Below are 13,379 nucleotides of genomic sequence, written 5' to 3' on the forward strand. Positions count from 1 at the left end.
GAAGATGCATTAATTAAAAGTTGCTAAGGCTTGTAATTAAGAATCAAGACCCTTGTAGGTGTAGGTGATAGACCTTTGTGTGATTATCTCAGTTGCACCAAATTATACCAAATCTCAACCTCATAAAGATTCTGAAGTTTTACAAAGTAAGAGAAGAGAGAAAAGGAAAAGTTTAAGCCCTAACACACAAAAAGTTACTTCAATTGGCATATTAAAAATACATACATACCTTATCTTCTTGACTCCGAAAATAATATAATGTCTTTCCTATTAGTGTACACCAGACTCTCTTGGAGTATCCATGTTTTACCTGAAACCATATTTCAATGAATTACAAGTTTAGCCCAGAACTCTGACACCTTAAATTATAGCTTATACACTCTATTTGAGTTTCTATAGGTATCCAGTTTGCCCAGATATAAGTGATATTCCAAATAGATTGTCCAGTGCTGTTTAAGATTTACCTGTCACACATTGAGCACACATGGACATAAAATATGGAAACGATAGACACTGTGGACTAGCAGGGTAGAGGGCACCGGGGTGGCTGGGTTAAAAAACTACCTATCGGGTACTATGCTCACTACCTGGGTGATGGGATCTGTACTCCAAACCTCAGCATCATGCAATATTCACATGTAACAAACCTGCATGTGCACCCCCTATATTTAAAATAAAAGTTGTAAAAAAAAAAGATTTACCTGTTAACAGTAGTAGAATGGCAAGTTTTGCTTTGGTGCTCACCATTCAACATACAACGAATGTTTACTGTGCATCAAACACTATGCCTAGGACTGAGGTTTCACAGATGGATAAAGAAGGGAGTGGAGGGGTGGATTATGGGAAATTATGTAATGGGGTACAATGTATGTTATTACGAGTGATGGGTATCCTAAAAGCTCTGACAGAATCACTATGCAATCAATGCATGTAACAGAATTGCACTTGTACCCCATGAATGCATTAACATAAAGAAGAGAAAGTGCAGTTTCACCAGTAAGTATATTTCATAGTTTCCACATTTCACAGATTTCCAATAGCCATGTGGCTCTCTAGGTTAACACTCTAATGTCAATGCATGTAACAGAATTGCACTTGTACCCCATGAATGCACTAACATAAAAAAAGAGAAAGTACAATTTCACCAGTATATTTCATAGTTTCCACATTTCACAGATTTCCAATAGCCCTGTGGCTCTCTAGGTTAACACTCTAACATTAGAAGTGAGAAGATGAAGGCCGTGCGTGGTGGCTCACGCCTGTAATCCCAGGACTTTGCAGGCCGAGGCGGTGCATCACCTGAGGTCAGGAGTTCAAGACCAGCCTGACCAATATGGGAAAACCTCATCTCTGCTAAAAATACAAAAATTAGCCAGGTGTGGTGGTGGACATCTGTAGTCCCAGCTACTCAGGAGGCTGAGACAGGAGAATTGTTTGAACCCAGGACACGGAGGTTGCAGTGAGCAGAGATCACACCACTGTACTCCAGCCTGGGCGACAGAGCAGACTCCGTCTCAAAAACAAAAAAGAAGTGAGAAGATGAAAACCTAAAGAATTCTAGTAATTTCCCAAATGTAAAAGATTCATTCATTCAAAAACATTTGATGACTTCTTAGAAGTAATCATACAAAGTAAGAAAATAATGTTAAAAGCTATTACTGTAAATTGAGTACCTCCTGTATATCAGGTACTAAGTTAAGTGACTGGGACAGAATTTGAATCTAGCTCTTAACTTTGAATAGTCAGTAAGTGATATAGGTCCTGGAGAAACAGATTTGAACAAGATACAGTCTCTTTCTCGGGAAACTCACAGCCTTGTGAGGAAGACAGACAATTAAATCAGCAGTATGTTAAATATTTTCATCAAGAGTGCAGAGGCTCACAACTGGGCTGTTGTGAGAACCAAATGAGAAAATGTAAATAAAGGATGACAGTAGTTACTCAACAAATGCTTCCGTCCTCACTATGAATAAAAAGTAAAACACATTTTCTTTTAAACTCATAAACCCAGTCAGCCTTTGGGCTTTCAAAGCTGTGGTTTAAGCAAATGAGTAACTCCACCACCTAACGGTTTGATGGATTTAGAATGCTGTTTGAGAGAAAACAAAAAATGTCTCATTTGAGACATGTTTCAATTTATTTAAATTTAGAAACATATTTACAGACAAATATCCTGGAAGCTTTAAATAGCGCTGTGTGGGGTGTTTTTTTCTTTTCTTCTTCAAACAATCTCCAGAAAGAAGTCTCATAAAAACTGAAGTATAATGCATCTGGCTACAGACAGTGTACTTCTGAAATGATTTATCTTTAAAAGAGAATAATGTATGCCTTCGAAGAACTGCAAATTAATGAAGACCTTTGCCAATTCACTGTAAAAGCTCTGTTTTAACAATCTATCTTTATACATAAATCTTGTATTAGAATTTTTTTTTTTTTTGAGACGGAGTCTCGCTCTGTCACCCAGGCTGGAGCGCAGTGGCGCCATCTCAGCTCACTGCAACCTCCGCCTCCCGGGTTCAAGTGATTCTCCTGCCTCAGCCTCCCAAGCAGCTGGGACTACAGGCACGTGCTACCATGGCCAGCTAATTTTTGTATTTTTAGTAGAGACGGGGTTTCACCATGTTGGCCAGGATGGTCTCAATCTCTTGACCTTGTGATCTGCCCGCCTCGGCCTCCCAAAGTGCGGGGATTACCACTGTGAGCCACTGTGCCTGGCCTAGAATTTCTTAAATCTCTGATTTACTCTTTAAAAAACTAGAAAACAAATTATACTGGAAGAATCCTCACGAAAATTTAAAGGCAACCTCAAATCTCAAGGTGAACTAATTAAAAGCATAATTTTTTACCATGCTTCCATAACAAAGGTAGTTTCTATTGGTTTTGTTTGAAATCTTGAAGACAAACAGTATATCATATCCCAATTAGCCCTTGCCACTGCACAAACCATAAGCCCCTATGGTATTCTCTCCTTCCCCATAAGCCCATCCCTGTAGCATTCTCCACCACAAATCCTGCCACCAGCCTCGCTGACTTCACTATCAAGGTGAAACTCTTGGATGATAATAGCTAGCATTTTTTGGTGTGTTTATGATGTGCCAGGCACTGTTCTAACACAATTTATATGTTTAAATAATTCACTTAATCCTCCCAATACCTTGTGAGGTTGGCTCTATTATTATCCCCATTTTATAGGTGAGGATGCTAAGGCACAGAGCCTGTAAGTAACTTCTTCAAGGTCAAACAGGTGGTAAGTGGCAGAGCCAGGACTTGTGCCCAGGCAGTCTTGTTCCCATCCTTGCCCTTGCCTCTTGGCCACACTGTCTCCACATCCTTCCTCTCTTCACTTCCAGTAACCTTTGCTGTCCCTCCACTTTTGCCACCCATCCCCTCAGCCATACCCTAATCCTTTTTCCTTCACTGGGAACTGCTCCACTTCTGCAATTTACTTTCTATTCTCTGATCACAACTTCCTCCCAATTCCTCCCACTTCCCTCCCCCTCTCACTTACCACACTCCTATTCTTGGGTTTTTTTGTTTGTTTGTTTGTTTGTTTGAGGTGGAGTCCCACTCTGTTGCCCAGTCTGAAGCACAGTGGCACAATCTTGGCTCACTGCAACCTCTGCCTCCTGGGTTTCAGTGATTCTCTTGTCTCAGCCTCCTGAATAGCTGGGATTACAGGCATGTGCTGCCATGCCCAGCTAATTTTTGTATTTTTAGAGAAGACAAGGTTTCACCATGTTGGCCAGGCTGGTCTCAAACTTCTGACCTCAGGTGATCCTCCCACCTTGGCCTCCCAAAGTGCTGGGATTACAGGCATGAGCCACCATGCTTGGCCCACACTCTTGTTCTTTACCTCATTCATAATTTTAAGCCCCTTGATCCTTCCATTTTATTCTAGCTTATCAGTCCCCTCCTGGCCCCATGTCCTTCTCTGCCAACTTGGGTTTCCATGTTTGATCACGAAACAACTCTTGCTCCAGGGCCTGTGATTATGCTGTATTCCTTTGCTTCTAACAAATCCACTCAACAAAATTCCATTTGCTTTTAAATAATCTAGTGAAGAATGTGACAAGAGACAGATGGTTATAGGAAATAATATTAGCCATAATTAATAACTGTTGAAACTAGATGATGAATATATGAGGGCTCATTATATTATTCCCTCTATTTTCACATACGTTGGCAATGCCCATAATAAAACATTAATTTCAAATATCATCTTGAAAGATATGTGGTAAAGCAAGTAAAATGTTGGTTGTAGAAACAAGGTGATGGGCATATGGTTGTACACTGTAAAATTATTCTGCTTTTTTGCATATTTGAAAATTTATATAATAAACTGTTAGAAAAAACCACTATCCTCACTTCACTACAATGTAAATTCTCTGCTCCTTTTTCTGGGCATCTGAAGATGTTAGAGAAAAATATTCGATAAAAACTCAAATCAGAAAGTCTGGTGGGCCTTCAATAATACTTACCAAGCCTTCTATTTATCCTTGGGTACATCCTACTTTCCTGAATGATTATTCTCCATCCTTTTCCCCACTCTTAGTAAATAACATTGTCGTACGGAATAATGTTCATCAAGAAAACTGAGGATATTAGACATGATATCACTCAATGTCCTACAAACTTAAGATACTTGTCTGCACCCTTCCTCACTTTTCCTCCAGTTTCAGCCCTTCCAGTGTGCCTTCCCACTATGTCCAGCCACCCACTTCTTCTGGACTTTGTCTTTAATCTCCCTCCTCCCCTCTTCCAGGGGCCTTCCCCTTAGTTTGTAAACTCAAGGTACATCTTTTCCACCCTAAAAAATGCCTCTCCTGACTCCAGGTTCCCTCCAGCTTGATTCTAAAATACTGAAAGGTATAGATAGTTCTTGAAACTCAAATACTTCACTTATTAATCTCCCATTTACCCTTCAACCCACTGAAGGCAACGTACCTTCTTCTCTGAGCACATGTGACACTAGATCAGTCACAGGCATTACTCTCAGACCTCTGCACACATCTCCTTACTGTGCCCTTAAATTTACAAGTGTTACCCTGCTCTCCCCTGCCCTACATAATTTCCCATAATTGCCACATGTATGCTGATGATTCCTCGAATCCTTCTCTCCAATCCAGCCCTCCAGCACTCTCCTCCGATGTAGACTGGTGGTCTGCTGCCTGCTGGACTTTTTAACTAAGACATCCTACCAGCTCCTGATGTCTTCCAAAATCACCTAATCTTCCTAAAACTGCTCCTCTTTCCTGAGCTCTCTCTTATCTGCTATCATCTTTCTACCAGGCATCTTTATCTCTTCTACTTCCTAACCCCAAATTCAATCAAACTAAAGATTTTACCTCTTACCATTATTTAAATTCATCCTCTCCTCTCTTTTCCTATAACCCCTTCAGAGTTTCATCCTCTTCATAGGAACCACTCCCTTAACTGTTCTTAGAACCTCCACCTTGCCTCCCACTGATTCATCTTCCTCTTAGCAGAGTAATCTGTTAGCAACATGAATATGCCCATGCTCCTGTTACAAACCCTGAAGGGTTTCAAATATCCTTCAGGATAAAGACCAAAGTCCTTAAAAAGACAAAAATAGCTTTCCACCATCCATAGGCCCCTCTAGCTTTTTCTCCAAAGGATTTGTTCCTAGCGCAGCTGGCACTGCTTCGAGATTTTTTTTTTCTTTTTTTCTTTTTTTTTAGACGGAGTTTCATTTGTCGCACAGGCTGGAGTGCAACATTGCGATCACAGCTGATTTCAACCTCCATCTCTCAAGTTCAGGCGATTCTCCTGCCTCAGCCTCCCGAGTAGCTGGGATTACAGGTGCCCGCCAGCATGCCTGGTTAATTTTTGTATTTTTAGTAGACGGGTTTTCACCATGTTGGTCAGGCTGGTCTCGAACTTCTGACCTCAGGTGATCTGCCTGCCTCAGCCTCCCTAAGTGCTGGGATTACAGGCATAAGCCACTGCTTCAAGACTCTAAGCCTTCATTCACGCTGTCTCCTAGCCTAGAGTACCACCCCTCCACCCATTCCCACTTGGTATAACTAACTCCTACTCCTCCTTGAAGACTCGGCACAGGTAAATCTTCTCTCAGAAGTCATTCCTGACACATCTCAATAATTGTACTTTATATCATTATAAATAAGCTTTTGTCTCCCTCTTTTTCAATAGATTATGAGGCTCTCTGAGGAATGGGACAGTGGCCTATTCATCTTAGTATCTTTCAGCACATTGTGCTGCATGTGGTAACTGCGTAATACATTTTCGTTTTTTAAAGAACTGAATTTTTATATAGAAAATGTTTTTCTTAAGCATTAAAATAAAAATTGCAAGAGTGAATGTCTAGAATCAAATTAGTCAAGTTCTTAGCATCTACCTATATTATTCTGTACTTAATAAAAACAATGTGACAACCTGAGAAAACTTCCTCCCCTCCAAGGTATTCAAATGCAATTTGACAGTATCTCATATTGCAGCCTGAATGTGAGCTCAGAACAAGTCACTCAGAATAACTGAGGGAAGCTGTTCTCTCATAAGGTTCTAAGGGTGAAAATATGGGGGTGGACAAGCACAAATGGCAGGAAGGAAACTTAATAAGCATCCTGGCTATAAACCCTAATGATTTAGTCATCTGAGAATCCCATCGACTCATACTCATTTAAAACGCAATTGTGAAATGGGAAGTGGAGAATCGCAGAAATCTCATAGGAGCAGAAACTGACATGCCTTGCTGATAAAGTAAAAACAAGCAAGCAAACAAAAACCTAATTGTGGGGGAAGTAATAAACCCTTAGCCATGGGATCACCTTAAACTCTCAGGGTTTGATATGCATATGAGTTCCTTGAAACAAGAGCATAGCTCATTATTATGAATTATAGTAAGAATGTGATTTAAAGTAGCAGTGTATTCACTGGAAAAGTATTGTGCAAATATTTTGTTCCCTAACCCATCAGTAACTAAGAAAACATTTTCACAGTCGTATTTTAGAAAAAACATAGTACATAGTATATTTCTTTGTTTAGTGCAATAGTGAATTAAGTTTTACCTTTGCTATAGTTGGTGAGTCTTTTTAAATATTATGGAATAACACCCACCTACATTCCCACATTAATAATAAGTATAAACTACACAGTAGCATAGTTACTTTCCATCTAATTTTCCACCTCTTACATAATCAGAGTACATGAATGAGGAGTGATTATGTGTGTATACATATTTTGTTGTATTTTTCAAAAAGTGACCAATAGGACTTTTTAAAACTTAAAAATAATATTAAGTATAAGTCAATACTTACTCATTGTAAAAAAAAAAACAGAATTAAGCAAAAATAAATAAAATCACAGAGATAACCAATATACTTTGGTATATTTCCCAGACATTTTTCTATAAATACTTACAACAAATAAGGGATAATAATGTAATACTGCACTCTACTTATTACCTAACAATACATCATATTTCTATAGCATTAGATATTCTTTTACAACATTTAAAAGGCTGCATAGTAAAGCATTAATGGTTGTACAAACATTTTTTAAAGCTATACCTTACCCTACATCTAATTTGATCCCAATTTTTCTTTATTATGAACCATGCTGTGCAAGGAATCTTTCTGGGGTAATGGAAATGTTCTGCATCTTGATAGAGTCAACAGTAAATAGCTTTCAAAACTAGTCAAACTCTACACTTTAGATCTGTGCATTTCAGATATATTAATCATACCTCATTTTTTAAAATAGGAAAAAAAACATGCTGTGAGGAACATCTCATAATTAAATCTTTTGCAAATTAAGACCACTTCCTAAGGATACATTTTTAAAACTGACATTGCTGGATCAAAGGAGATATATATGAGTGAGTGTGTGTGTGTGTGTGTGTGTTGATTTGATATTGATTTGTTTACTCAAAATTATTGGCTAAGTTAACACTTCAGCCAAGATATTGCCTAACTGCCTTTTAGAGTAATGCTCTCACTAGCAGATTTCTTTTTTTTTCTACTGCCTATGTAATTGCAGAAACTAGCAGATTTTTAAATCTGTGTCAATACTAGGTTTCAAAATTTGTAAAAACGTCTTACTTTTCACCAGATTTTAAAAAGTGCCACCTATTATTTCAATCTGTGCTTTTAAAAAAATTGAGTGACAGTAAAATGTTTTTCCATATGCTTATTGATCATTTGTATTCCTTCTAACCTCAATGATCTCTCTTTCTTGCCCATTGAGTCTTTTGTTCCTTTTCCCCCAATTGGTATTCATTGTTTGCTTACTGATTAGAAAAAAACGTGTTAAATATTAATGATATTAACCAGTTTTCACATGTTTCAAATACCTCTTCAAAGTTTTTCAATCCTTCTTTTAAAAATTCTGCTCATAGAATTTTTAATAGAGCCTTTACATTTTTACATATTATAGACGAATTTCTTTTCATCTTTATAGTTTTTGCCTTGGGCATCATACTTAAAAACACCCTTTCCTATCCCCAAGATCATATCAATATTCAATATATATATATGCTCTGACATCCCATTTTCAGCGATCATGGGCTCATGCCCATAGTTGCCTGGGACATTGCTATGCACAGGAGGTTCCTACCTTAGTGAGCAATCCCTTCATGGTGGGTTTGCCCTCAGGCTGCAGGGAAAGTGGGTTGGCAGCTTGTACTCGAAGAACATTCTGTAACACTTTAATCCACTCTTCCAATATATTGGGAGAATCTGCAGTCAGATAGTATGTGTGTTTTTCAGTGGTCAACTAGAATGCAACGAGAAAGGTATAGGAAAGAAAACTGTGAAGATTTAGGATTGTTAGCATTTCCTTGTTCATTATTCAAACGTCATTACTTAACACAGAAGCAAACATGCTAAATCTCAAGTCCCAGTTTCTAAATAAATGACTCCATATCAGTTAGAATATTTTAACCACTTTGTGAGCATTACAGCAATTAAATTTTTGTGGAAATAATTTTGTTACTCCAGTTTACCTAATTTTGGGGTTATGATTTTATATCTTGTTTATTTGTCACATTTTCCCTTTCTTGCTTAAATGTGCTACAGGTTCCTACTTTTCTTTTTTTTTTTTTTGAGACAGAGTCTCTCTCTGTCGCCCAGGCTGGAGTGCAGTGGCGCCATCTTGGCTCACTGCAAGCTCCGCCTCCTGGGTTCACACCATTCTCCTGCCTCGGCCTCCCGAGCAGCTGGGACTTACAGGCACCTGCCACCATGCCTGGATAATTTTTTTTGAATTTTTAGTAGAGACGGGGTTTCACCGTGTTAGCCAGGATGGTCTCGATCTCCTGACCTCATGATCCGCCCACCTCAGCCTCCTGAAGTGCTGAGATTACAGGCGTGAGCCACCGCGCCCGGCCAGGTTCCTACTTATTGAAATGAGGAGCAGAATGATTAAAGACTATAATAAAATAGCATAGTTTTAGCAACTAAAGAAGAGGTTTCTTAATACAAATGACAAAATCAACTATAAATAAAATAAGAAGATCTTGCATATAAGAAGATAAATTCTTGGAACGAACATGTGATTAGATATTATGAACTCAGAATTTTCCAGTCTCAAATTAGCCACACTGCAAATTTTCCAAATTTCAGAAACTTACAAATGATTCTTAACTGCCATGCCCAAAGACAAAGCTTTCCTTGATTCTCCTTTCTAAATTTTTGAGAGGTTTTCAGGTACAAATCACTGGAAACATTGATAATGTACCTTTCTGGCAAAGTTGTCCTCCACCCTCCAAAGGAGCAATATAAGAAAATAATGGTTATTGAAGACATTTCAGAAATAAAGTGTCTGACTTTAAATTACATATACTAGAATATCTCAACAGCCTGTGTTTTAAATTTAACAGATTTCTGGCAAGACTGGCCTTATGTGTGAGTAAAATGGGCAGCAGCTGCCCCTGCAGTGTGACTTGCTTGGCAGCACAGTCCCTCTGCTCACCAATATATTTCCCACTTTGGTGTTATGGCATCTGAAGTTCATGTAAGAACTGTCATTTTCAGATTCTATATTAAAATACAAACATTCCTGAATTTCATAGTACATTATATAACTAACATCTTATTGAGAATTCATTTACCAGATAACCCTTCCTTAAAATAGCTTCACAGTTGGACAGCTGAAAATACCTAGGAGATTAAATATGAGGAAAGAAGAGTATAAAGGAAGAAAGGTAAAGTGTGGTGGGAGTTACTCAACACACACCTAACTTACATTATAGTTTTAACCAAAAATTCTTGGAGTTTCACATACTTCCAAGGCATCAAACTAACCCCCAAAGTGAATAAAGAAACACTGAATTATCCAATCTCCTTTCCATCAGGTTGGATAATTGAGAATTGAGTCTGGCATGATACAAAAAAAAAAAAAAGTTAAGTACCTGAACTGTTTGTTTGTTATCTCCTCTTAAAATACTACAGGATGCACTAAGTTCAATATGGCCCTGGGGTTTTCTAATTACATCACTCTGTATGAAAGAGAAAAACAAATGGAAAGTGATTAACTTTAACAGTAATAATAAGGAATGCTTTGTATCATTACTTGCATTATGGGAAGGAAATCAATCAGGCGTCTGATTTATAGTTTGAGGAATTACGTTCTAAACAGAAAACACTTTCCACTCACCGGAGATTTGTAGTAAAGTAATTCACCACCTTTAAGAACAAACCACCGCCGCTTCCAAGACTTGACTTTACCACTCATTTTTAATAAATAACCAGATTTTTCCAGTGGTTCCTAATTTTTAAAAGATAGACAAAAGCATTTTCAGTTTCCTTTTGGAGGCTCAAACTGACTGATTGCTTTTTAAAAATCATATTCAATATTTACATTTTTCCCATTATCACTGGAAGATGAGCAAGTTTTTGGGAGCTTCTGCTCTGGCTGTGAGTACTCCGTGTCTGTGGAGTAAGCATCAGGAGGAATAGCATAATCACTTTCAGAAGCCACAGAGGAGAGAGACACACCTAAGAGAACAAAGAAAGAAATCAAGTCAGTACTTAATACTGGGGAGGGCCAAACACCAGCTCTGAGTGCTCCTACAGAATGCAATTATTCCTAAATCATAAGCCTCCCTAGACTAGATTTATTCTCATTCCTTTGGCCATAAATAACTTTTTTCGAGACAGTCTTGCTCTGTCGCCAGGCTGGAGTGCACTGGCGCAATCTCGGCTCACTGCAACCTCTGCCTCCTGGGTTCAAGCGATTCTCCCGCCTCAGCCTCCCGAGTAGCTGGGGCTACAGGTGTGCACCACCACGCCCAGCTAATTTTTGTATCTTTAGTAGAGATGGGGTTTCATCATGTTGGCCAGGATGGTCTCGATCTCTTGACCTCGTGATCCGCCTGCCTTGGCCTCCCAATATGAAGAACTTTTAAAGCAGAAAACAGAACTAAGAGGTAGGGACTGTCATGGAACTCTCTAAGGAAGTGAAAGGAACAGGAATAATATTTTGGTATGATTACAATCACACAGCTATTTTACATATATAAAATATATGCAAGAGTCTACTCATGTATCTTTTATTAAGAATTAAAAATATGTGTATTTACACATTGATATATAGGCAAACAAATGTTGAACCTTAATTTATCAAGATTTTCACAATCACATTTTAAATTTCTTAACTTCTGTAATCACTTTTAAAGTAACCTCACATTTTAAAAAAACACAATTCAGTAGTATTTTTTCATTCAAGTTCCATAAACTACTAAGCAGTTTACAGATTTTAAAAATCTTTCATAAAAGAGAAACAATAAGATTGAAAGATATAAACAAACTATTTCTTTCACTTGCCAGCAGCTATAACATAAAATTCAATGGAACATTTATACAATGATTCATTTGCCTTTACAGAAAACTACTTGGGAGTTGCAAGCCACATTTCATGGGTCACTACAATTGGAGATTCAGAATATATTAAATAAAATCGAGGACTTAGGTAATTATTTATAAAAGTATCCAGCAATTTTTAAAAATACGTATTAACATTTAAGGGACATATTAGAACAATGCCACTCTTGTGACACTGCTTTTTATTTGACTCAGACAAGTAACAGTTGCTATAATATCTTTATTTTTCATAGAATAAACAAAAATTTAGACCTATAGGGACCTCAGAGATTGTCATGGCTAAGGCCCAAGGAGACTAAGGCCCAGAGATTAAAGGATTTGTCCAAAGTCAAAGAGTTAGGCAGGGGCAATGTTGGAACACAAATCTCAGGCTCCCAGGACCAGGGCCAGTGTGCCAGGCACTGTCCTAGATGCTAGGGATAGAGCAAACAACAAAAATATTGGCTATCATGGAACAAATTCTAGTGGAAGGAGACCACTGACATACAGGCAGTAGGTGGTATGGAACAATAAAACATAGAGCAGACTAAAGGGAATAAAAAGAGCTGGCAACAGAAGAAAGACAAAGGGCTGCAATTTGAGTGGTGTGGTCAGGGTGGACCTCATTGAGAAGGCAGCGTTTGCTGACGGAGGTGAGGGAGTCAGCTATACAGACATCTAGGGGAAGAATACCAGCTGGAGGAAACAGCAGTGCCAAGGTCCTGAAATGCAAGCATGCCTGGCATGTCTCAGAACAGCAAGAGGGCCACTGAGACTGGAGCTGAGTACAGAGAAGAAAGGACATGAGGTCAAGTACGTGACCGAATCCTGGAACACCTTATAGCCGTTGTGAGGAGCCACTGCAGTGTTTCCAGCAAAAGTGTGTCATAACCTGATTCTGGCTGTAGCGGGGCAAGTTGAGAGCAAGAAGACCAGTGGAAGCTCAAAATATGAAACAAAGGAAGGCTGAGCAGCTCCAGTTGAAGCCGAGGGGATTGGAAGTATCCAGAGGTTCCATGGAACACAGTTTGAAAGCCAACAGACACACCATGCTGCATTAAGGGCTTTTTATAACATACAGATGTCATTTAGTGGAATTAGATCTCTCTGTAACCACTACCTACACACAGAATGTCTTCAAAATCCACTAAAAATCATAGACATATTCCAAGTAAATGTTGTTCTCCACTTTAACATCAGATTAATTGACAAATTTTAAGGTATATTTTCTGCCAGTTAGCAGTGTAACAACTTTAGCTGAAATAAGTCTATTTCACAAATGCCAAGAAAGAAACTTCATTTTGGCCAATTATCTCACTTCATTCCAACAATAAAGTGATCTCCCTCTCACAGACAATAAAAAGCTGAAAAAAAAAAACTATATAATTTGTCTGAAATCACAGAGAATTAAGAAGAGAATTAGGAATATAAACATATCAGTCATAGGCTAAAGTTCTTTTCACTAGGGTCTGAAGCAAGTTCTTGGATTTAAAAAATAATCCTTTAATGGAGATAAAATTCCCAATTAATATTCAGAATGAT

The 13,379-nt window shown here is 38.3% G+C and overlaps 1 protein-coding gene across 7 annotated transcripts in view; it reads right to left on the reverse strand.

Moving 5' to 3' along the window:
• PLEKHH2 (pleckstrin homology, MyTH4 and FERM domain containing H2) overlaps positions 1 to 13,379 on the reverse strand; it is a 127,688-nt gene that overhangs the window by 47,011 nt on the left and 67,298 nt on the right. For all 7 annotated transcript variants that reach the window (XR_010149547.1, XR_010149548.1, XM_525888.7 and 4 more), the window contains 5 exons: positions 10,837 to 10,973; positions 10,633 to 10,743; positions 10,388 to 10,474; positions 8,593 to 8,751; positions 230 to 310 (listed from right to left, as the gene is read on the reverse strand). Coding sequence is in view for 5 of the 7 variants with exons in the window: in XM_525888.7 (XP_525888.4) it covers positions 230 to 310; positions 8,593 to 8,751; positions 10,388 to 10,474; positions 10,633 to 10,743; positions 10,837 to 10,973 (575 nt within the window). In the remaining 2 variants the exon portion in view is untranslated. The remainder of the gene's footprint in view (positions 1 to 229; positions 311 to 8,592; positions 8,752 to 10,387; positions 10,475 to 10,632; positions 10,744 to 10,836; positions 10,974 to 13,379) is intronic.

This window comes from Pan troglodytes, chromosome 12 (assembly GCF_028858775.2).
Source record: "Pan troglodytes isolate AG18354 chromosome 12, NHGRI_mPanTro3-v2.0_pri, whole genome shotgun sequence".
NCBI lineage: Eukaryota > Metazoa > Chordata > Mammalia > Primates > Hominidae > Pan > Pan troglodytes.